Source organism: Polistes dominula, unplaced genomic scaffold, assembly GCF_049000335.1.
Source record: "Polistes dominula isolate Pdom_NZ unplaced genomic scaffold, Pdom_raw_medaka contig_84, whole genome shotgun sequence".
In the NCBI taxonomy this organism is placed as follows: Eukaryota; Metazoa; Arthropoda; class Insecta; order Hymenoptera; family Vespidae; genus Polistes; species Polistes dominula.
Genome location: NW_028300944.1, coordinates 1,181,138 through 1,207,707, shown reverse-complemented (window position 1 = coordinate 1,207,707; position 26,570 = coordinate 1,181,138). Strand labels below are relative to the sequence as shown.

Below are 26,570 nucleotides of genomic sequence, written 5' to 3'. Positions count from 1 at the left end.
ATCCTCGTGAGAGGCACACACCTAACGATTGCGATTACTGATGATTGAATACTTTTTTTTGTTAACGTAGACTATATCGAATTGATAAAAGCATCTTAAATCACTCTGATTGGTGCTTTAACGAAGTACGATCGTACCGATGATCGTTCTGACGAAACAAACGTCAGTCTTTTGACTGGTATGCGTTATCTCGATTCGTAATAATATCTTATCAGTGACGTATCCCGACGTTCAATGATATTATTTGTTAATTTCTTTCTAGCGTGTAGATGATAAAACTTCAGTATCGCTTCAAAGAGAAATATATCCGTTCGATTGTTTGCAAACAATTTGATTATCGTTTCTTTTGTTTAACCCTTTGAGTGAACCTGCCTAACAATTGCAATTTTGCCGACAATGTTGAACTATTTTGATAAAAACAAAAGAACAAAGAGTAAAACAATTCTCAAACGAAGGATTCTAAAAAAATTTGAAGAGCGTATATATGCGTGTTTAGCCTGCACAGATCATTAAAGTTGGGCGCATATATGCGCCCATATCGTTCAAAAGGTTAAACCATCAGAAAATCATCACTGAATACACCCACGTATCGGAAGCAACGAAGGGTGGTTACAATAACAGGTGGGGGAAGGAAAAAGTGGGGGTACAAAAAGGGACTAACATCGGGAGCACTGTTCGATAAAAAGAAATAAAAGACTATGTCGATTTCCGACTACGACACAACCAAGAAGAAGAAGAAGAAGAAGAAGAAGGAAGGTAGACAGGCTGGCTCGTCGAGGCGCGGCACAAAGTAAAGCGGAGAGGAAAGGAAGAGGAGAAGTTCGTAGAGTAGTAGAGTGGTGTGTGGTGGTGCGTCAGGTAGAGTGGGCTGCTGGTGGAGAGGTGGCCTGCCGAGGAGAGGAAGAAGGAAAGAGAGGAGGAGGTGGTGGTACCACTGATGTGAGTCGAGTCGAGGCGCGGCAAGGTGCTAGAGAGAGTGAGAGAGAGTGTGAGAGAGAGAACGAGAGAAGCAGCTAGCAGCTAGTCTCTCAAGTAACTGGGAGTTGCGAGTCCGGGGGAACTCAGTCAGCACGAGATCGGCAAGCCGAATGGTCAACCGCGCCGATACCCTCCCGGGGCTTGGAAGAAAGTACGCGCGAGACAACTAGAAACAAAAAAAAAAGGACACATAGATCAAAACATTCAGAATTAAGGAAAACTAAGAGATCATTGAAAAAGAAAAGGACAGGAAAAAATTTTAAGGGTGGTCAAAAGATCGTGAGCGCAAAAAAAAAAAAAATAATAACAGGGCGCCTCGAATGTCAACTGAGTTTTTAATTCGCGTCGACCGCGTCGCGACGCCTAATAATTTTATCGACGACGTTCATAAAAACGTTGTTGTTATTATTGCTGCTGCTACTGTTATTGTTGCTGCTGCTGTTGTTGTTGTTATTGGTACTGTTATTGGTACTGCTGTTACTACTACATCGTTATTATTGTTTATATTGTTATCGGTGACAATAGATTTGGCGCGAGAGATTCGCGCTGACATGTGGAGATTCCTGGTACAATGTTACGTCACCTTGACGTCCATTTGACGCATCATTGATCCAACGATCGATCGTGTTAATTATCAGTTTTTTTTTGTTTCTTAGTTTTATCTTATTCATTAATTTCGTTCTTTCTTTTTTCATTTTTTTTTCTTTCATTATTCAAATTGCATTTTTGTACTCGTTTGATCGTAAAAAATACGCGTGAAAGACTTTTCGGATTGATTGAGAAGACAACGAAATAAGAAGAGGCTTTTGTTTGCCTGTTCAAACCACCCCAACTCGATTAAGGGAAGCGGAAGTGCGCGAGTGGTGGATGAGGACGAGTTCAAACGGCCTGGAGAACCCGAAGAGGAAATTCTTCTGCAAGAGGACCAGGAAGAGATGATCTTCGAGCTGTTAATGGCCTCACCGTTGTTCGCCCTCGCCACACTAAGGCGGTGTGTGTACATTGCTAGATCCTTTTGTTTATCATATTTTAAATATTGTCCTTTATTTATATTTGATTGTGAATTTTTCTGTTTTTTTTTTTTTTTTTTTTTTTTTTTTTTGTAAATTATCATCCAACTTATAGGACTGATACGTCATTTTCATTGCAATTGCAACTGGTATCAACAATTTATAGTTGATAATAGTATTGTTATGTCAACTTGGATAAAATGTTAGAAGTAATAGTAATCCTTCGTTGTTAAAAGGGAATAATAATAATCGGTTTTATTTGCTCGTGTTCTTTTTGATCGGCACACTTTGCGAGCTGCTGTTAACGGTGAGAGAAAAAGAAAAAAAAATGAATAAGAAAAAGCGACGAATCACGTGTACGTATCGTTACAGATCGTCTTCTTAGAAATAATATAAATAAAAATAAAGTAAGGTAGCAATCGTGTTCAGTCGATCGGTAGCAGAACGTTTCGTCGGGAACGTCGTACTTTTTAATGACGCAATGACACGTGAGGATTCCATGCGACGGGTTCCATGCGTGTACCGTTTTCCCCCTTTATCCCTCTACATACCCCCATCGAGATTTCCATTGATCGAATTCTTTGAATTAATTGATCGTTCCTTTCGAGATCTTGTGGAAAATGATCACAAATTCATTCTTTGTTAAATGATATATGAAATTTATGAAGATTTTTCTTTATTAGATACGTCAAATGATAAAATCAACAAAGTTTCTTTTTGATGGGAGCAGAAGAAACCTAAAAGAAATGCAATTGCGATCGGTTTAGATCAGTCAAGTCAAGTTTAAATCTTAAAGTATCATCTTGGGTGGGTGTCATTAATTCGAAAATGTGACTTTAGTTGTTCCCCCTCCCCCCGGTGTAAGAGATAGCAACAAGTATATATCGTTATGTTTATTTTTCATTGGGATAGGATCGACGGTCATTCGTCTAGACGTCCACCCTTCGGCGTTGTTGGGTCCGTTTGAAAACGTTCTTCGTTTGATCAAGGATCGGAGTTCTCGACTTCCTAGATTGTAATTATACGATAATCTTGTTGACTAAACGTACCCGTCGGTTACGAACATCCAAATAATTTATTATCTCGCGACATTTTATCTTTTGCGTTCACTGTAATCATACGTGTGTGCAGCCGTTAGAGGTTAGTTAGGTTAGTTGGTTGGTTAACTCGCGAAAAGTAATCAAGCTAATATTCCGTATAATTTGTTTACGTGTGCAACACACTCTGTTATTTGTCAATTCGTAATGGATGAAAAAGATAAAGAAAAAAAAAAATAGGAAACAATGTTAGAAAAATATAATCGAGTTACGTTTTAAAACACGTACGTTGATATTTTCTATCTTTGTCGCGGTTAAAATGTGACACAACGTGATAGTTATATTTAAAAAAAAAAAGAAAAAAAACTTACGTTCGAATAGAAAAAAAAAAGAAAATCATCGTTGATTATATCCGTACGATAAAACAGCTCGAGCATTCGGGCTATCATCATAATCGATGACATCATAATCTCGGTACGCGAACGTTTTGTGTCAGTGATGTCAGAATAATTTGAAATATTTCGTTAGATTATTGGTAACAATAATTTTATGAATACGTGTTACTTCGAATAAATTCATCATACATTTCACTAATTTGTTTATTAAAAAAAAAAAAGTAATCAAAAAGATGTACAACCAATATTACCCCCACTCCGAAAGTTCGGTAATAAAATTACAACAATTTGGAAATACCCCATTGTTTCGTGAAAAATTACAACTTAGTATAGTTGATTTATATAATGGAACGTTTATATAGGAAAATAATTAGCAATAGAATGACTAAGCAATAAACTGAGTCAGTGTTGTTGGAGGTGGGCTCTTAGATAGCACGCTTCGTGTGTTTATTTGGCTTCACTCCTAAGAACCCAGAGTGGGTGGGTAAGATCAAGATCGTCTAAGATTTCCCCTTAACTTTATATATGTTCGATATAATTTGATTTTGTTGTGACTCTATGGTGTTTCCCCCTTAATCCCATCCCACCTTCTTCTTCCTTATACCTTCTTTCATTTTCTCGCATGTCATTGTCGTTTGAAATGTATCCTAAACGTTTCATGTAAAAGAGTTTTGTTTCAAATTATTTCAAACAAAAAATGTCCATGTTGCTTTTCAACGAATCAGATTATCGATTAGAAAAATAGAATACGAGTATTTTAAACGATAGATACACGAAACGTTGAAGTAACCTAAACACAAGTATGGTGAATCTAATCGCGAGATGTGGACCATAGTTGACAGGAAGGAGATGAATTAACCCGTTGAGGAACACAGTTTCTAACCGTTGTTAGATCTTTTGAATAAGATAAGAGAACTGAACTATGAAAGGATAGGGACAATGAAATAGCCTAATGAAAAGTATCCTTCTTATCGAATCTATCCGTCGGATAACGTGACAAATACATTGCTAGTAAGAGTTAGTTAACACGGTACATACGATTGGATAAGAAACTTACTTCTAATCCAGTTTGCATGCTTTCTTCTTTTCTTTTTATTCGTCATTCCATTCATTTGAAATTGCAACATAAAAAAAGGTTCGAAAGTTAAACACGTTATCATTGAAGGTATTGAAATGTTTGATTTGTGATTAAATGAATATTTCTGAGTATATAACCTATCATGTTAGGTGTTAGGGAAAAATTTTGAGTAAAGGGAATATTACTAGAACATTAATTAATTATTTCGTGACATTATTTTACAATAATTTAGTTTTGTAAATTTGTTAAGCAACCACACAGTTTATTTAACATATTTTATTTCTAATTGTTAGTGTAGGTCAAATCCTATAACAGGGTAAAAAGGTTACTAGAAAATGTGTTGTGTAAAACCGTGTTATATGAAACCCAAAGTTCATTATTTTAAATTAATTTAATTTTGTAAATACATTAAGCAATTATTGGATTATATATATATAAATTAATTTATTTAACAAATTCTGTTTCTAATTGCTAATACAAGTAACCCTTCTAAAATACGATAGAAAAGTTACTAGAAAATATTCTGTTAAGTGAAACCGTGTTATATGAGACCCAAAGTTAATTATTTTAAACTAATTTAATTTAAATATGTCAAACAAAAATCATATTATCCACTTACAAAGGTTCGTTCCAATTTTCCAATAGTCTTATAACAAAACCATATTCTAAAGAAATTACCCATAACTTAAACCAATTATTACCAATCGTATTGGTTCAAAGATAATGAGAGTAAAGTTCCAACCTAACAATTCGTAGTTAAAGATGAACAAGTAGGTGTATAATAAATAAAATTAACGTGAACCTCAAAAGTACGAACATTTTCCATCACGTTCCATCAATCGTTGGGTTCGTCGCGGGTCGCAGAAAGAAAGTCGTGCGTCGTGCATGCGTGCGTGCGCCTTGTTGGTCCGGGACACACATGGACTATTTGCTATGGGGGTACCATCGCGGATCCCGTTTTTTTTTCTTGTTCATTTTTTTATTTCTGGTCTCTCGAGTCACAACACTAGTAAAGTTACAAAAGCCAAAGTCAAACACAGATCCGGGGACGGGCCTTAACCGGTTTATCAAACACACTCGTTGTGCCCACCACCCGATGGTGGTCTCTGTCTGTCTGTCCGTCTGTCTTCCGCTGAAACCACACTAAAGACCAAGAAAATCAAAGAGAATTTAGTTAGATGACAACTTTTGTCACTCTATCTTCACTTTTCGTGATCTTTCTCTTTTGAGTTTGAGTTTGAAAAGGAAAGAAAAAAAAACCTCACCCAACCCCACTCCCTTTCCCTTCCCACCCCTTCCCTTCTTGTGGATGATACGTTCACGCGAAGGCGGAGAGGTGTAGAAGAAGGTGGAGTCAAACACTGAGCCCGGACAAACCTTCATCTTTTGTTGTCCTCCTTTTTCTTCATCTTTACTTATGGTGTATATATATATATATATATATATATATATATATATATATATATATATATATATATATATATGTATACTCGGTGAAACTCCTTGTTATATTCTTTTTTTTCGGTCAAGATCGTTAACACCTTACTCTCAGTATAATAACCCCCATAATACAAATTCGGATTCATTAATATTGGGTTGTTCGAAAAGTTCGTGCCAATTTTGACAGAAGATTGAAATTTAAGTATTTTTTATGGTACATATTTATTAAATTATATACAAATATATATAAGTGCCATTTTGTTACACAACCTCTTCTTCATATTTGAGGGTAACTTCAAAATTTCGTCTTTCCAGAACTTTTCAGATTTTTCTAACAAAAACACTTTACGCCATCTACCGCAAATTTGCACAAACTATTCTGAACGACCCAATATTTTTTCTTACCGGTCTAACTCATTATGGGGACGAAGGGTAGAGGGATTGGAGGATCAACGCGTGCGATGTGGGTTTTGAAAAATTAAAAAGAAAATGAACAACGGCATTTTCTTACGAGCAGGTCGATAAACGAAACCAGACTCCGATTATGAAGGTAATACCCCGGCAGGTTGAGGATGATTAATCGTTCTCTAGTAGGGCTTCGCGAAGAACTAAGGTAAGAGAGGGCTCGATATATACTGAGAAATAATGTATGCCGTGGGAAATGATAAACCGTGCGACCCGAAAGTAACTTCGTTTAAATCTTCCTACGTTTCATATGTTCGTTTTACCTTAACCAAAGAATAAAAAGAGAATAAGTTTACAAATTTATCAGAAGAAGGGGAGAAAGTTGAAAAGAGCAATTTGGTGATACACAAAATTACATATCCGTGACGATTGAATTGCCTCGAAAGAAAATCGCGATCGAAAACGAGTCTTCGAAATTTGTAACGATTGCGAAAACCCGAAGAATTGGGGTCTCGTTTTTGTTTAACCCCGTTTCACTTCTGTTTCTGATTCCTACAAGTTTTCATTAAGATGTAAAACCATCGATAGTATCAATTACAACAATTTCAATAGAATATGATTTAGATTCGTTCTAATTGCTTATATTATTCGTTTAAACCTTATGGGCTCTTATATGCGTCCAACGAAAACAACATGAAAAAGTTTCAGTCTGATTGATTAGATTGATTCGATGAAAGTTTTGATTTTGATACATTCTATTCGTGTATATTAAGCCGTTTACACGTTATGGGCGCTTATATGCGTCCAATGATACAAAATAAAAGTTACGATCTGATTTATTGTACCGAATCGATGAAAGTTTTTGATTGCGGTACTTTCTAGTCGTGTGTATTAACCCTTAGCATGATATGAATCCAAATATACGCCCAACACAAAGATTCCAAGTGTACAAAGGACGCATATATGCGCTCATGAATTTTTTTTTCTACCAACCATCTTATTTTGGAATTTTTTTGTTTATTTCTATCAAAGTTGTTCATATTAGGTTCACATTGGTTTCAAATGATTGCAGTTGTTCTGCAAGGGTTAATTAGGTCTCAAAAGGTTAATCAACATTGAGAAAGAATACCAGTTACCTGTTTACAAATAAAATAATTGAAATGAAAGAAATTATTTTAGCAGGAGGACCTTTCGTAGGACGAAGTGCCGAGCCCTTTGACGTAGTCAAAGTTTAGTCCAAGAGGAGTAGGAGGAGGAGGGTTTCTTCTTCCTACGTCCCTTTTCGTTGTCGCCTGGGCTTGACTTACGTCCTACGTTCGCAAATAAAAAGTAGAAATAAAAATTGCAAAGTTTAAAATAAAAAAATCAGTAAAAAAAAACAGTCAAGTTGAAGGTGCACGCGTGTGCATTTACACACACACACACACACACACACACACATACACATTCACGTATCCATTCTCTTTCTTTCTCTTTTTGTCTGTGGTTTCGGGTTCAGCAGGGTTCACCGGACATATTATGGGACAGGCGTGCACTCCAGCGTGAAATGAAAATATTATGGCAGCGCCCATGAGAGTGGTGTCGGGCCCCGTGCCACACATCGAAGGATCTCGCGACGACGTTGTTGTTGCCCCCTTTGAAAGGGCGTCGACGAGAAAAGAACATTTTTCGAATCCTTTTTCTCGTACGAGTGTTCTAAAAGCGAACGTAATCGTTCACACGGTTTTTTTCTTTATTTTTTTTTATTTTTTGTTATTAGACTTCACACATGTTTCACGCCAAAGGTATATTGTTTCGAAACATTTTTTTCAAATGATGGTTTTTTTTTTTTCTTTTCTTTTCTTTTCGAAGAAAAACTTTTCCGTCTGACATTTCTCAAACAAAACTTTCCATTCCCCGATATATTATGATATTTCGAAATGTTTAACAACCTTCGGATCTTGGCTTATTAAACCGTACGGTTATATTGTTATCTCAAAAGGTTTTACCGTACCGGATACGTTATTCGCATACAAGCGTGGGATGAAAATATCAAGGCGATATTCGAAAGGTCGTACTTGAATCTTTTGAATTTTTTCTTTTTTCCAAAAATCTTCATCAATTTATAATATTTAACGTCAGTTTTGTTTCAATTAATTTCAATGAAAATATCGAGAAAATTCATTGAGTTATTTACTACGATTACGATCAATCAAAATGTCTTCATTGAATAAGTTTGATTTATAATATGAAAGGAAATGATATTATATTTCACGCAGAAACCTTTAGTGATTATTTAAATTCGTTACACTATACCTTCACAAAGTATGTCCTTCGTTTAATGCGTCAAAAGTTGCAACGTTAGACTATGAAAAAATATATTTGAGATATATTGAGATTGCCAACACCATTTAACATCCGTACTTCCCGTAATTAGATCACGCCATTGACGGATGGTTTTTTATCATTGTATCTCAACTATTTAACTCTCTCATGGATTTAACCGTTTCCCAAGCGGCATTATGGTTGTTGTTTGTCACCGTTCGATTTAGAAACTTTTTTTTTAAATGAACCGAGGACAGTTGACAGTTTCACGTGGATGATTTCACAAAAGTGTCTTGAACTAAACAACAAAAATATATATAAATATACTATGGTGTTTCAGTAATGTGTTGTAGTGCATTTGTTATGAAACAATTGATTTTAATGTAATTCAAAATTATTTAATGCAGTCAAATTATTATTTGATTTTTGGGAGTTCACATTAGGTTTAAAACAACATAGAATTTTTAATATATAAATAAAAACACATAAAATAATACCATAATTAGAATGGAATACAAAACAAAATAATACTCAAAAAAATATAAAAAGTAAGGTTAGGTTTTGTCATATATAAATCTGAAAAAAACGTGAAATAATTGAATTGTAATAGAACACCATCTATTGAAAATTTAAGGAACCTAGAGAGTTAGATAAAATGTTGATTTAATTTAATTCTAAACTATTATAGTAAATTATAACAACACACAAAATAATACCATAATTATAATGGAATACAAAACAAAATAATACTCAAAAAAATATAAAAAAGTAAGGTTAGGTTTTGTCATATATAAATCTAAAAAAAACGTGAAATAATTGAATTGTAATGCAGCACCATCTATTGAAAATTTACAAAACCTACAGACCTAGATAACCTCTAAATAATAAATCCTTAAATTAGCAATAAAAAATACAATGTAATCTCAACAAAAATTTACCTGCATTCTAAATTAAACAAAATTACACAAAGTAAACCAAAAATTTCATTAAAATCGGTTGATTAGTTTCGAACTTCTTTAAAAACGAACAATGTTACACTGAATTTTTATATAAAAAGATAAACATTATACTTTTGTCTTAGTAATCGTTGAATTTTGAAAAACTCTGACGAGATTTACAGAATGGGGGGATTGAAGAATGAGAAAAATCGATACGGCGTCAGACAACAACTTGTCCCACGACAACAACGAACGAGAAGGTTGAGAGAAACCTTGATGAACCATCAAGAGTTACTTTTTGCGCCAATTTGTTAATCGATGTCTACTACTACTAGTATCGAAGGAGAGAAAGATCCAATGTAAAGAGTAAAAAAAGAAAGAAATAAATAAATAAAACAGAGTGTACTCTGTAAATCGTTCACTCGTGCGAATGAAAGAAATAAAGTGGGACTTATTGTGAACTTGACGAGGCCCCCCCATAGTAAAACCTGCGACAGCAGATATATATAAATTCAGTTTCATACATTCCCGTCTGGTTTTCTGACGAGTTCTCTTGTAGTCGGAGGCTACCGGTTGCAGATACTTTCCGATCTTTCTCGATCGTTCGAATATTTAACCCTTTTGAATGTGAAACTTGCAAAAGAATTGCAATAACTCGAGTGTGACATGCATTTTTCTGTTGATGTTTAATTATTTTTATAAAGTAATTAAAACGAAAGAAATTTCGAGATAAGGATAGGTGAATAAATTTGATAAGCGCATATATGCGTCCTTGGTTAACTCTGATTGCTTTAGTTGAACTCATTTATGGGATTATAGAAATCAAAGGGTTTGGAAGTGTGAAAGTTGAAATATCTTTCGTTTTATTTGAGTTGATTTAATTAAATTAATTTATTTTAGTTTCAATATATTAAAATTTAATTAAAATTGTTAAATTCTAAATAATTAATTAGGTTATTAATTAAGTAATAATTATTTACCTAAATATATTTATTAAAATTCTAATATTAGAATTTAATTAAAATTGTTAAATTCAATATAATTATTTAGGTAATTAAATAAATAATTAATTAGGTAATTAATTAGATAAAAATTATTTAGGTGAATTTATTTATTAAAATTCTATTATATTAAAATTTAATTAAAATTGTTAAATTCTAAATAATTAATTAGGTAAAATAGTAAATAATTACTTATTAAATAAAATATTAATTTAGTTAGGTAATTAATTAGGTAATAATTATTTAGGTAAATTAATTTATTAAATTTCTAATATATTACAATTTAATTAAAATTAATTAATTTTAAATAATTCCTATGTTATTTAGGTAAATTAATTAATTAATTAATTTTTATTTAACCCTTATACGTTGTAAGTTGTAAGTGGTTTCGATAAATATGCAACAAAATTAATAAATATTCTAAAACTAACTTATTATTTATTTTTTTGAATAACAACCACAAAAAATATAAAAATAATAATTATTTAATTATTAATAACACATTTGTATACCTAAATCACTTTTAACATGACTTACAACCAATAAGATTTAAATAAAAAAAATTAAAATCGAGCTTACTTTTCCCATTTAAACATAAAATAATATTTCTAACCGAGAAACATCGTACACAAGATTACATTTTTTCTTTTTTATTTATTAACTATAACCGATCATCAAATAAATAAACGTAAAAAAAAAAAAAAAAACAAAATGAGGAAGATCGTTTTCGGTTCCTCTGTTTCGTTTCGGGCCATTACGTCGAAGGAGAAATACGAAATATCGATTGGTTGCCATTTACGAGGTATAAATACGAGATAAACTGATCGTAACGACATGTAGGGATTTATCGGAACGCTTGTAGTTATTAAAGGGCCATTAAACGATGTTACGCTTGTTCGCGGAACGTGCTCTCCAACTTCGTTGTTTCTTATTCTTATTTTTCATTTTATTTCTCTTTTCTCGCGGTTAAACCTAAGATAATATACGAACGTATTCTCGTTCTGCTGTTCACACACACACACACACACACACATACACACAAGTATCGATATCGTTGTAGGAATTGAACGAGATTGTACTCAAAATTCTTGCCGATTAATTCCTCAGTTGGTATGAAAATATTCGAAGTATCGCAATTTAGGATTACATTGCTTATTTTTTTATTTTTTTTATTTATTTCTAACGATTTGCTAATTGCTCTCGAATTTACGATCAACCAAACGATATCTTTGATATTTTATTTTACGGGATTAAAATCCCATTAAACATACACACACAAATATACACACAAAGATATATCATAATTTTGTTGAACTTTTCTACGAAATAATAATGATAGAGGGGGAAAAAAATGACTATCTAGTAACTTTTATTATTTTCTTTCAAGATTTGTACTATTATTACACGAGAGGGATATTTTTATGTTGTGTATTTTTGCATCCCACGGATTTTCTTAGGATCTACACTTGGATCTATTGAAATAATCTTACAAAGAACAACAAAGATTCTGTACGGGTTAGAAATATCGCAAGATCATTGTCGTAAAGTTAGACGAGATACTCGAATCGAGAGAAATCGAAACACTTTTCTCTCTCTCTCTCTCTCTCTCTCTCTCTCTTTTTCGTTTGAGATAAGAAAAAGAAAAAGAAAAAATAATAAGAAGAAGAAGAAGCCGACCAATCTTTCGTTGGTTTTATTATAGTTGGTTGTATGTTGTTCACCAGGTAGAATCGTGTATGTAAGTTGGTACACGGGTGGTACCCCTTTGCTAAAGTGAACCAATGTTTAAATTTCACGGTCCATAGTGAATCGAGCTTTACGACGAGTCCTGCACACCACGGTATTCCGTTGCACTCCACCTACGTTCTGCAATTACGGTGCCCCCAAGTAAACCGCAAGCACGCGGTTCGCGATGTCGCCTCTCGCGAACAGGATGACGCATAGCATACTTGATTTATGTTTCCAACTTGGAACCTATTCTTACTCGACTTGCCAATTCTCTTTTATATATATATATATAAATATAAATATGTGTGTGTATACTTGTACATATATAATATTCAAATTAGTTACAAATGAATTCATCGATTTTTCAATCGATGATAAATTGTTGTGCTCATTCGTTGTTTTTTATTTTGTTGTTGTTATTCTTCCTGTATATTATCATTATCAGGTATCCTCTGTATATTTTTATTTTTTTTATTCAACAAAATTTAAACAAACCAGAATGTAGTAATTTTTTTATGGTTTTTTTTTTCTTTTTTTTTATATATAATTATTGTCAGTATATTTATTTTAATTCTTTTTTTTTTTTTTTAATTTTACTTTATTTTATATTATTTTATTTTATTTTTTTTTATTTTTTTTATAGTGTTTCATTGTATTTTATTTTATTTTATTGTATTTTATTTTTTCTTATTTTATGTTATTTTATTTTATTTTATTTTTTCTTATTTTATGTTATTTTATTTATTTTATTTTATTTCATTTTATTTTATTTTATTTTATGTTATTTTATTTTATTTAAATTTATTTTATTGTATTTTATTGTATTTTATTTTATTTTATTTTATTTTATTTTATTTTAATTTTTTTTATTGTATTTTATTGTATTTTATTTTTTCTTATTTTATGTTGTTTTTTTTATTTTTTTTATTTTAATTTATTTAAGTTTCTTTTATTTTATTAAATATTGTTTTATTTCATTTTATTTTAGTTTGTTTTATTTTATTAAATCTAATTTTATTTTATTTTATTTCATTAAATCTTATTTTATTAAATTTTATTTTATATTATTTTAGTTTCCGTTATTAAATTTATTTAATTTAATTTAATTTGTTTTAATGTAATTTAATTCAATTATATTTTATTTTATTTTATTGAATAAAACTCAAACAAACCAGAGAGAGTAGTAGTTCACTAAACCTTTTTTTATTTTTTCTACATTACCATTATTATTATATTTATTTTATTTTATTTTATGTAACGAAACTTAAACATTCAGAAAGCAGTAGTTCCTTATATCATAGAATAATAATAAAATTGTATATAATAATATAAATATATATATTTACTAGAGGTGCCCCGCCACGCGTTGCTGTTGCTCACAATCAGTCCGATACACACGTCTTTAAGTCAACAAATTACCTTATACTGCCATCTGTTAGAATCTTATCGACTAACAGAGATAATCATGACTCTTTATTAATAAACAAATAATTCGCAATAAAATAATATTGCGATTATAAATCGAGATATAAACTATCCTATCGTTCAAGTTGGATGAAACTGCACACAGTGTGTAAAATTTTATTAAAATCAGTTCAGTAGTTTAGGAGTCCATTGCGGACAAACAACGTGACACGTAATTTATATATATTAAGAAGATATATAATAAAATTAAAATAAATAAATTTTAAATTAAATTATATATAATATATATATATGTAAATTTGATTAATATATCAGATAATAAAATATTATCTAATTATAATTAAAAATAAATAAACAATACACATTACGTTAAATAAAACCGATCAATCATTATCTATAAATTCTATTTAAATTTGAATAACATATTAGATAATAATATATTATCCAATTATAATAAATAATAATATATTACATTAAATAAAACTGATAAATCATCAATGAATTCTCTTGAAATCTCATTGATGCGTGAACATCGTATTCCAACTCCCTCCCCATCTATTTTATCAACGATAAATAAACGACTAGTTATATCTACTTGACTAGCACCTGATTTTCCTTCTTACAAGGGTTACTATAAAAGAAAATAAACAGAAAGATAGAAAGAGAAAGAAAGAAAGATTCGAGGGGGATCGATCGATCTCTGTGTATCAACCAGGGCCGTATATCACTATGTACCTCGTACGTTTAAACCTACACATACTTATACACCTACACACACACACACACATATATACACACACATAATATAGTATATACGCGTACGCACGTGCATCGGCATGAATGAACGCATCGTTCATTGCGCACGAGAGCCCCGAGGTAGAGAATAGCAATCGAGGTAAGGATGGATGGCGTCAGGTGGTCCAAAAAGAAATAAAAAAAAAACAAAAAAAGAAGATAAAAGATCATGCGCTCCTGGCTAAGTTCGGTAATTGGCCGAACGGCTTTTTAAAATCAACACACCTCAGGCTAAAAAAAGAATGATCCTTTTTTTTTTTTTTTTTTTACTATCGTGTAGGATTCTTTACTCGTTGAACGTATAACTGTTATGATTCTGATCATAATCATCGTTGTTATATCTTTCGATGTTTATTCGTTGTCGCGTTCTTAAAAAAAAAAAAAAATAATAAAAATAAAGGAGGAAATCTTTATTGGCATCGTCAAGGACGTACGAGTATATCGGTTTTCCGACACCTACGCGGAATTAATTCTCACCTTACACGGAATGATTTTTTTTATGGCACATGTTGTTGTCTGGATTTTGTTCAATAAAATCAAATTATGATTATGATAATGATTATATACAGAAAAAAAAGGGGAAAAAAATGATAGAATTAACTACTACTGTCTGCTTTGTCTGAGTTTTGTTCAAAAATATTAAATTAAATTAAATTAAATTAATTAAATAAAAGAAACTAAAATAAAATAAAATATATATTTAATAAAATTAAAATAATATATAATATATTTATTTAAAATAAACTCTATATTAAAATTATATATTATATAATTTATTTATTTAAATTTTTATATAATTATATATTTAAAAATATATATTCATAGATAATAAAATAAATATATTGATAGATAATTATTAGATAATGTAATTTATAGATAATATATATTCATAGATAATAAATAGAATATATATATTTAATAAGATTAAAATAATACATAATATATTTATTTAATATAAATTATATATTATATAATTTGTTTATTTAAATTTTTATATAATTATATATTTAAAAATATAAACTCATAGATAAAGAATGATCATATTAATTTTAACTAAATATACATTATTTATTTATTTCTAATACACTTTCACTTACTATTACATTTCTCTTGATAATACTTTATCTATAATTTATTAACTATTATTATTCTATCGACAAGTATCGCATGATATTTATCTATGATTATTTATTAACTATTGTACTTTCGTTCATCATCAATTAGATTTCAATAGAACTCATAGGTAATAATTGAACATTTTTATTTTAACTTAATATATTGAATTATTTCTAATATACTTACTTGCTATTAAATTTCATTTAATAATACTCTATCGATAATTTATTAACTATTATTATTCTATCGACAAGGATCAAAGTTCTATGCTTATTTATTAACTAGTTACATTCATTAATTAAAATATACATGTACGTATATATATATATACAAAACGTTTATTAGATTCTCATAATCTTATAATAGGTTAGTTACATCGTGGGAAAGTATGACTCGTTATGAACTTAACTTAAACTTAATGGGTTTTTTTACCTTTTTTCTTTCTTTTTTTTTTTTTTTTTTTTTTTTTTATATATAAAAGTCACGTATTTAAAATAGAGAGGAACCTTTTACCCCCTCGTTAGCAAAAGGTAAAGAACACGTCTATATAAATTCTGTATACGTGTTAAACTATGTAATGATTTTATTTTTTTCTACTTTTTTTTCTTTTTTAACAATTACGTATTTGGAGAGTTTAATGTCGTGTACGTTACAAGAAGGTCATGTAATTTAATTAATAAAGGTTTTGTTACGATGCGGATGAACGATTACAAATGTTAAAAAAGGTTCTTACGGTGAGATAAAATCAATTCGTTGCTTAATCATTTTTTAATTCGAATTAAAATATCCTAATCTTTACATCTTAACATTTGACTTACAAACTAAGTTAAATTTGACTCATTAAACATTTCATTACTATACTTAAATATTATTTTTTAACAAACATATGTTAACCAGTTAACTGTGACGTCCTCGTTTGAAGGCGCACACCGTTTAGTGTCGCCAGAATCGAGCCATGACTAATATACTCGTCAATACACTTCTTCATGACGAGTATACTCGTCAATCACAGTTAAACTGATTAAAAATTAGTCAGAAGTATGTGATCATTAAATAGCCAATGTTGACTAATGACGAGTATACTCGTCAATGCTTCTCCATGACGAGTATACACGTCAATCGCAGTTTAACTGGTTAATATTATTCGTGGTTTATTTTTTTAGATTTTTTATTATACACGATAGACATCTTCGATTTCGAACAAACTGGTTTTTACGAAGGTGTTGGCGAGTTAACCGTAACGTGTAAGAAAATCCAAGTGGAATAAATCGTTGCTGATAGGGTCAAGTCGATCGAGAGACACGATAGTTTCGCGTGTTGATAGAAAACTGGTAGATAAAAATAATAATAAAAAAGAAGAAGAGAAATGAAATGAAAATAAAATGAAATAAAAAATCAAATCAAGATCGTTGTAACGTATCGTTGGACTCCGTTCTACGTTACTAACACTTAGAAAATATTCATTTCTACGTATATTAAACACTTATAAAAGATCGTGGGTGTAGGTGGCCAGTTCTCATGGTGCCTGACCACCGACAACTTTGATTCAATACGATTGTGTTGCGAGCCGGTTCAACGATCTGTCTGACACGCGAATGTTGTTGTTGTGTTGTGGTGATAGTAGTGGTGGTGGTAGTGGTAGTAGTGGCCACGCAAAACACGCGTACGTTCTTACCGATCGCGTACGATCTTTTCCGAGACACCACGTGTTATGTGTGTCTCCCTGTCCCCTTCCCCACCCTCTTTAGGACCCTGTTATCTCATTTTTAATTTTGGGGGCTTTTTTTTTATCAATGTACAACTTTATCAGTATTACCAGTTCCAGTTACTTGTTAACATAATCTTTTAGATCGTTTCTATTGCAACGTGTTAGTTTGTAACACAATTCGTAACAAAAATTATTTTACCAATGATTTATTAATCTAATGTATTGTATTTTAAATTTTACAATACCAATAAATGTCTATACTCGATACAACCAATGTGATGGTAGTGGTGGTGGTGGTAGTGGCCATTCAAAACACGCGTATGATTTTTCCAAGACACCAAGTGTCATGTGTGTCTCCCCCCCCCCCCACCCAACTTTCTTTTAGAACTCTGTTATTTCATTTTTAATTTTTGGTGTTTTATTCTATCAATTTCCTTACAACTTTATCAGTATTACCAGTTTCAGTTCCTTGTTAACATAATCTTTTAGATCGTTTCTATTGCAACGTGTTACTTTGTAACACAATTCGTAACAAAAATTATTCTACAATGATTTATTAATCTAAACTATATAATATATATTTTATTATTTATATATAATATTATACTTTAAATTTACAATACCAAAATAAATATATAATTCAAACCAGAAGTAAAATCGTAGTGGTGGTAGTGGTAGTTGCAACGCAAAACAGGCGTACGATTTTTCTAAGACACCACGTGTTATGTATGTCTCCCCCTACTTTCTTTAGGGCCCTGTTATCTAATTTTTAATGTTTTTTGTTTTTTAAAAATATTATTCTATTAATTTCTTTTCTATTTTATCAGTATGACCAATTTCAGTTCCTTGTTAACGAAATCATTTAGATCGTTTCTATTGTAATGTGTTACTTTGTAATTCGTAACAAAAATTATTTTCCAATAATTTATTAATCTAAAGTATATATTATATTTTATTATTTATATATAATATTAAATTTTAAAATTCTAATACCAATAAATATATAATTCAAACCGGAAGCAAAATATCTTCACTAGGTAGAACCAATGTAATATTATTCGGTAAGCAATATCGTATTCGAATGTGAACTATCTTTTAACATATATATGTACATATATATAAATACATATGTATGTAAAAGGAAAGATAGATGGAATAAAGAAGAAGAGGAAAAGTACATGTAGGTAGGTGTGTATAGGGCGATGACAGAAACTCGGGTACTTTATTACCCCGAGGTCGAAGCCGTTATCGTGTTTCACAATGCAAGATAATCGTAAAGGGCCGAAAGGGACAACTACGACGACTACGACGACTACGACAAACGATGAAGAGAAGAGGCGTGGTACGAGACGAATCTTTCTTTCTTTATTTATTTATTCATCTTTATCTTTATCTTTATCTTTCTCTCTTTCTAACATCAATGATTCTCACAGCAGTGATGTCTCTGTATTATTCGTGTTACACGTTCGCGAAGATAGTCGTCGTAAAGGGCTTTATAAGCCGCGGCACGAGACTTCAATTTTATGTTTCTTTAGAGTATGGGTAGACAGACCTCCTGCCGTTGGTCGCACGATTTTCATACCATTCTGTACAAGACATAAAAAAAAAGCTTTTCTCTCATGGTCAGGTAAAATGGGGAGACGAGTTAGTTTTGCTTGTTAAAGTATTCCCCATGTGTTCAACTATATAACTAGTTTTAGTTTTATATAGATATATGTGTGTGTATATCTAAGGTTGTATCAGATCTTTATCTCAGTAAGATCTTAGTTTGTGAAAACGTAAAGGTGAGAAGAACTTTTGCTTACATATTTGTCGGAATTGAAGAAAGAGACATTTTAATATGCTAAAATGCTACCTTACAACATTATTATTCTTATCGTTCAATTTATCATTGGAAAATAATCGTTTTTAATATATTTCAATACTTTCTTATGTTAAGTAGTCTTGAAGTATCTATTTTGTTAAGATAAATTAACTTGATTATTCTTTTATTTTTTTGACTCCTATGGAAGCATATGTGAGTTTAGTTAAAGTTATTGGATGCATATAAATGTTTATTAATATTTTACTATTTAATTAATTAGTAAAATATTATAATGTTGGTTTAACTATTGCATTATTTTGTTTAAATTTGTTATCTTAATATATATAAATGACGTGTCACGTTGTTTGTCCGCAATGACCTTCTAAACTACTGAACGGATTTTAATAAAATTTTGCATACAGCTTGAAGTTTTATCCAACTTGAAAGATAGGACAGTTTATATCTCAATTTATAATCGCAATATTAGTTTATTAATCGCGAATTATTTGTTTATTTTCAAAGAGTCATGATTATCTCTGTTAGTTCGATAAGATTCTAACAGATGGCTGTATAAAGTAATAATTTATATGGCAAAACAACGTTTGCCGGGTCAGCTAGTATTAAAATTATATTAATAACTCAAAGTGTTATGGGTGCATGAGTTCTACGAAAGTAATTCGAGTTGACTCAATTTTTTTCTGCCTTCCTTAGCTAAAAATTCATTTACTTTGGTTTTTTATTTAATAAATATAATATAATATTAACAGAAAATAAATTTAATTCCATTAGTCAAAGTGAGCTCTTTATTTAAATGGGTAAAAAAAACAAAAACTTTAATTATTAGAATTTAATAAATAATATTAATTAAATTAAGAATGTTCAACACTTAAAGGTTTAAATTTGTATTTTTGATTTTAGTTAAAAATTACTTTGACAGTTTCAATTAATTGAAAAATTAAATAACCAAAAACATTAATAATTTAAATTAAATAAATAAATATTCAATTGAATATTCAACAAAGCATTCAATTCAATCAAGTTAAAAGTATTCAACACTGAATCGGTCTAAATCTTAATTTTTGATTCTAGTTCCAAATCACTTTGACAGTTTCCATTAATCAAAAAATTAATTTAAAAATAAAAACCCCCAAAATATTAATGAATTAAAATCAAATTAATAAGAATTCAATTTACTATTCAACAAAGTAATCAATTCAATTAATAAAAGTATTCAACACTGAATGGATGTAAAAATCTAAATTTTATATTCGAGTATAAAAATAATTTTGACCATATCGATTAATGAAATAATACCGTCCAAAAACCAGTAACCTTTTGCGAAGTCATTCGCCTTACGCTCACTAATGCAGGTATTTACCCCCGCATCCTTCGAAAGGCGTGTTCGCGTTCGCGAGAGATCGCTCGTCGCCAACAACCAGACCGATTGGAATGCGTATAATGAATAATGTATAATATACTGACCATTAATCACAATGCTCCTTTCATCCCGTTTTATTGCACCGAACGCGGTAATTTCACAATCGTTTGCATAATCTATTTTTCTCTCTGTTTTGTAAATACTATATCCATCTCATTCTATCTTTCTTTCATCCTTCCTTTTTTATTTTCTTATATCGTTCTTGATAGTATCTTCAAGTTATACGTAAATATCAATGACTATATACGTCCCTGTTCTTTATATTGGGTTGTCCTGAAAGTTCGTGACCAATTTTGACAGAAAATTGAAATGCAACCCAGGGTAACCTCAAACTTTCATCCTGCAAGAACTTTTCAGGTTTTTTTTTACCAAAAACACTTAACGCCATCTACCGAAAATCTTCACGAACTTTCCATAAAACCCAATAAAATATTATACACCTACAACGAACACAATTCATACTTAAAATATATGAACCAATTAACTGCGGCATCCTTGTTTGAGAGCATGCACTGTTTTGTGTTACCAGAATCGAGCTATGACGAGTATACTCGTTAATACACAAAATTGTGCTACTTATCCATAACGAGTATACTCATCAATCACAGTTAACAGGTTAAATATCTTATTCACTGAACCATGCGAAAAAGGGAAGAACGCCCTGAATTGGGAGAGATTGGGGGAGGTTGGGGAAGGTTGGGGGTAGTGGGGGAAATTTTACCGTACCAATCAATCGATTTCATTGTACGATAAAACGTATTTTACGAGCCCTTGTAGAAAGTATCAGTCTATGTATCTTAATTCACCTAAAATGAATTTGGTTAGTAGCTAAAAGGTTCATTGATTAAATAACAGATGTACCTAACCTACAAATTAGTTTCATTGAATGAACGTGTACGATACTCGCATTTATTGTATACAATAATAGAAACAAACCCGACCTATCTTTTCTCTGAATAATACAACATCGATTCAACCTCTCGAGGTCAGGCGCGTGCGAGAGAAAGCTCGATTATGGTTGCCGTGTTGAATCACCACCACCATCACCATTTCTCAGCCTTTTGATAGGCCATTCACCGATCTCCTTATATCCGTCATTCAAAACCCTTCCAATACATATATACAGATATAATTTTCCCTATAAGTAAAAAAAAAGGTGAATTAACCTTTTAGGCATTGCTGAATTGCTGAATTTTGGGCTGAACTGTTTCTCTGTACGGCAAAGTTGTAACAGAAAATTTTGTTCTTGAAACAAGTAGATTGAAATGAAGTATTTAATAATTAAATTATAATTATTTTTTAAAAATATATTACATATATTTACTCTAATAATTAATGATATAATTAGGTATGATATATTTTAAAACATGTTATCCACGTAAAAGCCATTATAATGGTGCGTCGTACTGCAAGATGGCACATATACATTAATTTTAATAATTTATAATACTTTAATAATTAGTAATACAATTAGGTATGATATATTAAGATGTCATCTACGTAAAAGCCACTATAGTGACGCGTCATACTGCAAGTACGACCATCACTATCATCCGCGATGTTCCACTATAATGGCACATACTGTTCCTAAGAGGTGAAACATTTGAAGAAACACATTTTATCTTATGCAAAATCTATCTAAAAGATAGATAGGATCTCATAGTTGGTTCGAACGAAAGGATCGAACTAACGTAATCGACGATGACATTGAACGCTACGTTACCGATCGTAAAGCGCATTCCTTTTTCCCTAGCACCTTCTTTCAACCTCCCCCCACTCCCCCTTCTCCTACTCCTCATTCTCCTTCTTCTTCTCTTCTTCCCTTTTTCTTCATAAAACTTGAATAGAATGAGATAGCAAGAGAAGTTGTCGTTAACGATCAATTCTTGCGCCGATGCCGACGGTAGGCTGTCACCTCTGGAAATATAAACGATGGTGATGACGTCAGTTATAATATGACATCAGTGATCCATATCGTTTGTTACGGCTCGATGCCAACTTTCCACCGAGTTTCACCTCGAAACCATCAACTACTATTTACTACTACTACTACTACTACTACTACTACTAAGGGGTGAGAAATAGAAAATTTACGGTGAACGATTGAAAAAACTTTGTTCCTTTCCCTTACCCCTCCATATTCCTTGAACTTCTTTTTTTTGTTCTTCTTTTATTTATGTGAGTTAATGTGTGGTCATCGAAGAAGAAACTTGGGCAAAGTTCTAATCCTCGTGAGATCGGTTTGATCCGTCTGGTGGATTGACCCCTCTGTGACGTCATGGGCCACCAACGGTGAACATCTCTCAACGGAAGCGTTGAAGTCTCCGGTTAACGAAGTAAGAAATATCGATACGTTAAAGGTAGACGATATGCGATTTATTTTCTTGAATATTTGAATTCTATTTTTTTTATTTTAATATTATTTATCATCGAGATATGTTTTATTCATTTATATTGTTTTTACACAATTTTAATGATGGACAATGATTTTTAAGATCGTTGATACAATTTTATGATTTGGAAAGACAATACTTTTAATTCTAATTTTATTTATTTATTAAATTAAATTTAATTAATGTTTATTAATGTTTGTATGCATTTATGTTGTTTCATTATTTTTAGTACTGGACAATGATAATGATAATTATTTTAAAGTAACTTTGTTGATACGATTTTATGATTTATTGGAAGAATATTTTCCAATTTTGTTCAGTAATTTTTTATTTATTTATAATATAAATTATATAATATATATAATAAATAATTGAATTTACTTAATGATAACTTTTATAAAATATCTAATTAATATTTTAATTTATTTTATATTTTAATTTTATTAATATATTATATATTATATTTATATTTATATTTTATATATTAATATATACTATATTTATTATGATTTATTTTAATTTATTTAATAATAATTAATTTTTAAAATATTTAATATTTAATTACTATTTTGTTAAAATTTATTTTAATTTATTTAATAATAATTTTTAAAATATTTAATTAATTTAATATAATTTATTTTATATTTTAATTTAATTAATATATTATATATTATATTTATATTTATATTTTATATAATAATATATGTTATATTTAATTTAATATATTTTTATTTATTTAATAATAATTTCTAAAATACTTAATATTTAATTAATATTTTGTTTTAATTTATTTTATTATTATTACAATTAATGAAATTAATTTAACCAACATATTATCAAATTATATTTATCTAAAAAGTTGACAGTTCAAATAACATAGCAATTGATTTTGACAATTACACCCCCTATTCATAGTACATTTAGATTGGCAGTCACATTTTCTGAAACTTTGTCTAATATCAAATTAATTAACCTGTAGATTACCTAGATAATTAACATATTAACATTAACACATATACACAATGCCAAACAAAGCTGATTTTTTTCATTTTAAAAACAACTATTATAGATAAATCAAATAATTGGGTTAGCAACTCAGTCATTGCGGATTTTGTTTTACACCTAACTCAGTTTTTTTTATAACAATGATCAGAAATTTTCTGAACTTGGCATTATGACACTGCTTGACTGATGACAACATGACCGATGACATCAACAAAAATGAACAATACCTAATTGAATAAACATATATTTTTAAGCAAAGATTATTTAATTTTCATTCTTATAATCCGCAATCACTTAGTTGCCAACCCAATAGTAAGAAAATAAACAGATACGAGTGTAATATAGAAAGAAAAAGATTATTGAAAAAAGATTTGGAGAAAAGGGTTTCGTTTCGTTTCATTTCGTTTCGTTTCGTTTCGTTTCGTTTCGCAAAAAAATGTTCGTTCACGCATACCCTAAGGAAATCCACATTCGCTAACTATTTCCAAAATGACACACGGATCCGAATCACGCACTCTTTCTTACCAGTTCAGGTCCGTTTTACACGCACAAGGTACCCTCGTCAGTTGAATATATTTCCTTCTCTTATTCCGATTATTATTTTCATTTTTTTTTCTTTGTTTTTTTTTTCTTTCTTTTTGACGAAGGATACGAGTATACAAAGGTATGTGGGACGAGTTTTGTGCCACGTGACTACCGTCGTCTTTCACGCGAGTGTATGAGTGTATTTGTGTCAGTGTGTGTGTGTTTCGCTTCTTCCACGCAAAACCAAAGAAGAAAACGTTGATAGAATGGACCATCCACCACCACCTCCACCTTTCTCTTTTTTTTCTTTTTTTCTTTTTTTTAGTTCGCACGAGCACACACACACATATACACAAGACACCTACGTTGACGCATTTATGCAAGAAGAAAAAGTTATCGATAAACTCGCGATGACCAGGAGGACCAATCCCGGAAGAATATAATCGAAAGGTGTCGGATATTTTTTTTTTTTTTTTTGTTAAATTGAATCACATGTTTTTTTTCTTCTTCCTTTTATTTTTATTTCATTCGATCAAACTTGAAAAAAAAAAAACATTTCGACGATTTTTGAATAAACGTGTTCGATAACTTTATTAGCATTGATTCGGAAAAATTGTAAGTTAAACGGAAGAATGTCAGAAGCCATGTTGATGTAATTTAGTAGGGTTCGATAAAACAGGTATAAAAATACAACAACATTATTAATGACATTTTTGAAAAATAGGAAACGGAAAGGAAGACAAAGAAATTTAACGACAAACGTGTTTCGATATTTTTTAAAAATCGTATCAAAGATATTTCATTAAAATAATTATTATTATACGATACTAAAAATAATTAAATAATTTTAACAAATAAAAATAATTACATGTAATAATTATTATTATATTATAAAATATAAATGTAATATATAATACACTGGGGGTGCCCTGCTACGCGTTGCTGTGGCTCACAATCAGTCCGATACACACGTCTTTTAAGTCAACGAATTACCTTATACTGCCATCTGTTAGAATCTTATCGAACTAACAAAGATAATCATGATACTTTGTTAATAAACAAATAATTCGCAAGAAAATAATATTGTGATTATAAATTGAGATATAAACTATCCTATCGTTCAAGTTGGATAAAACTGCACACAGTGTGCAAAATTTTATTAAAATCGGTTCAGTTGTTTAGGAGTCTATTGCGGACAAACAACTATTAGCAACATTATTAATTAAATATTAAATTTTATAAAAATTATTATCAAATAAATTAAAATAAATTATAACAATATATTAATTAAATATTAAATATTTTAAAAATTATTACTAAATAAATTAAAATAAATTTATAAATTAAAATAAATATTTTAAAATTTATCAATTATTAAATAAATTAAAATAATTAGTATTAAATATAATATATATTAATATATAAAATATAAATATAATATATAATATATTAATAAAATTAAAATATAAAATAAATGAAAATATTAATTAAATATTTTAAAAATCATTATTAATTTAATTAAAATAATTATTAACATATTATTAATTAATAAATAAATTAAATATTATATTCTACCATTACATTCTATCTATCATAGTTATCATAGTCTTATAATTAATCTACAATCTATCAACTAATTTGAAACCTTGCTTTTATTCAAACAAAGATTTTATTTTTACTTTAACTAATAACTGCTAGATAATTCTATACAAATTATCTAGATAATTTGGAAAATAACTAATTTCTGATAAATAATAACAGTGTTTTTTTCTCAACGTTCGTAAAACAATACAAATAATAAAGATTGATGTTAATAAGCTCTCACACACGAGTACATTGAATAATTTTCATCTTTCAAAAAACTAACCAAAGGCTGTGGTTAAACACCACACAATTGGTTGCTACTATTGGTGTGGCCAGTAATCCGGATTTCTTCTCAGAAAGCAAATTTACCAGGAGACCCCTCAAGCTATCAATGAGAACGAATTCAAAACCAACAATCTTCTACCTCTCGTTCCAAAAAAAAAAAAAATACAAAAATGAACAA

At 30.0% G+C, this 26,570-nt stretch overlaps 1 protein-coding gene across 1 annotated transcript in view; it reads left to right on the top strand.

Moving 5' to 3' along the window:
* Positions 1 to 1,000: 1,000 nt before the first annotated feature.
* LOC107073280 (uncharacterized) overlaps positions 1,001 to 26,570 on the top strand; it is a 36,909-nt gene continuing 11,339 nt past the window's right edge. Inside the window, 1 exon segment of the mRNA XM_089171731.1 lies at positions 1,001 to 1,971. Within this exon segment, the coding sequence (XP_089027857.1) occupies positions 1,914 to 1,971 (58 nt within the window). The 5' untranslated portion in view covers positions 1,001 to 1,913.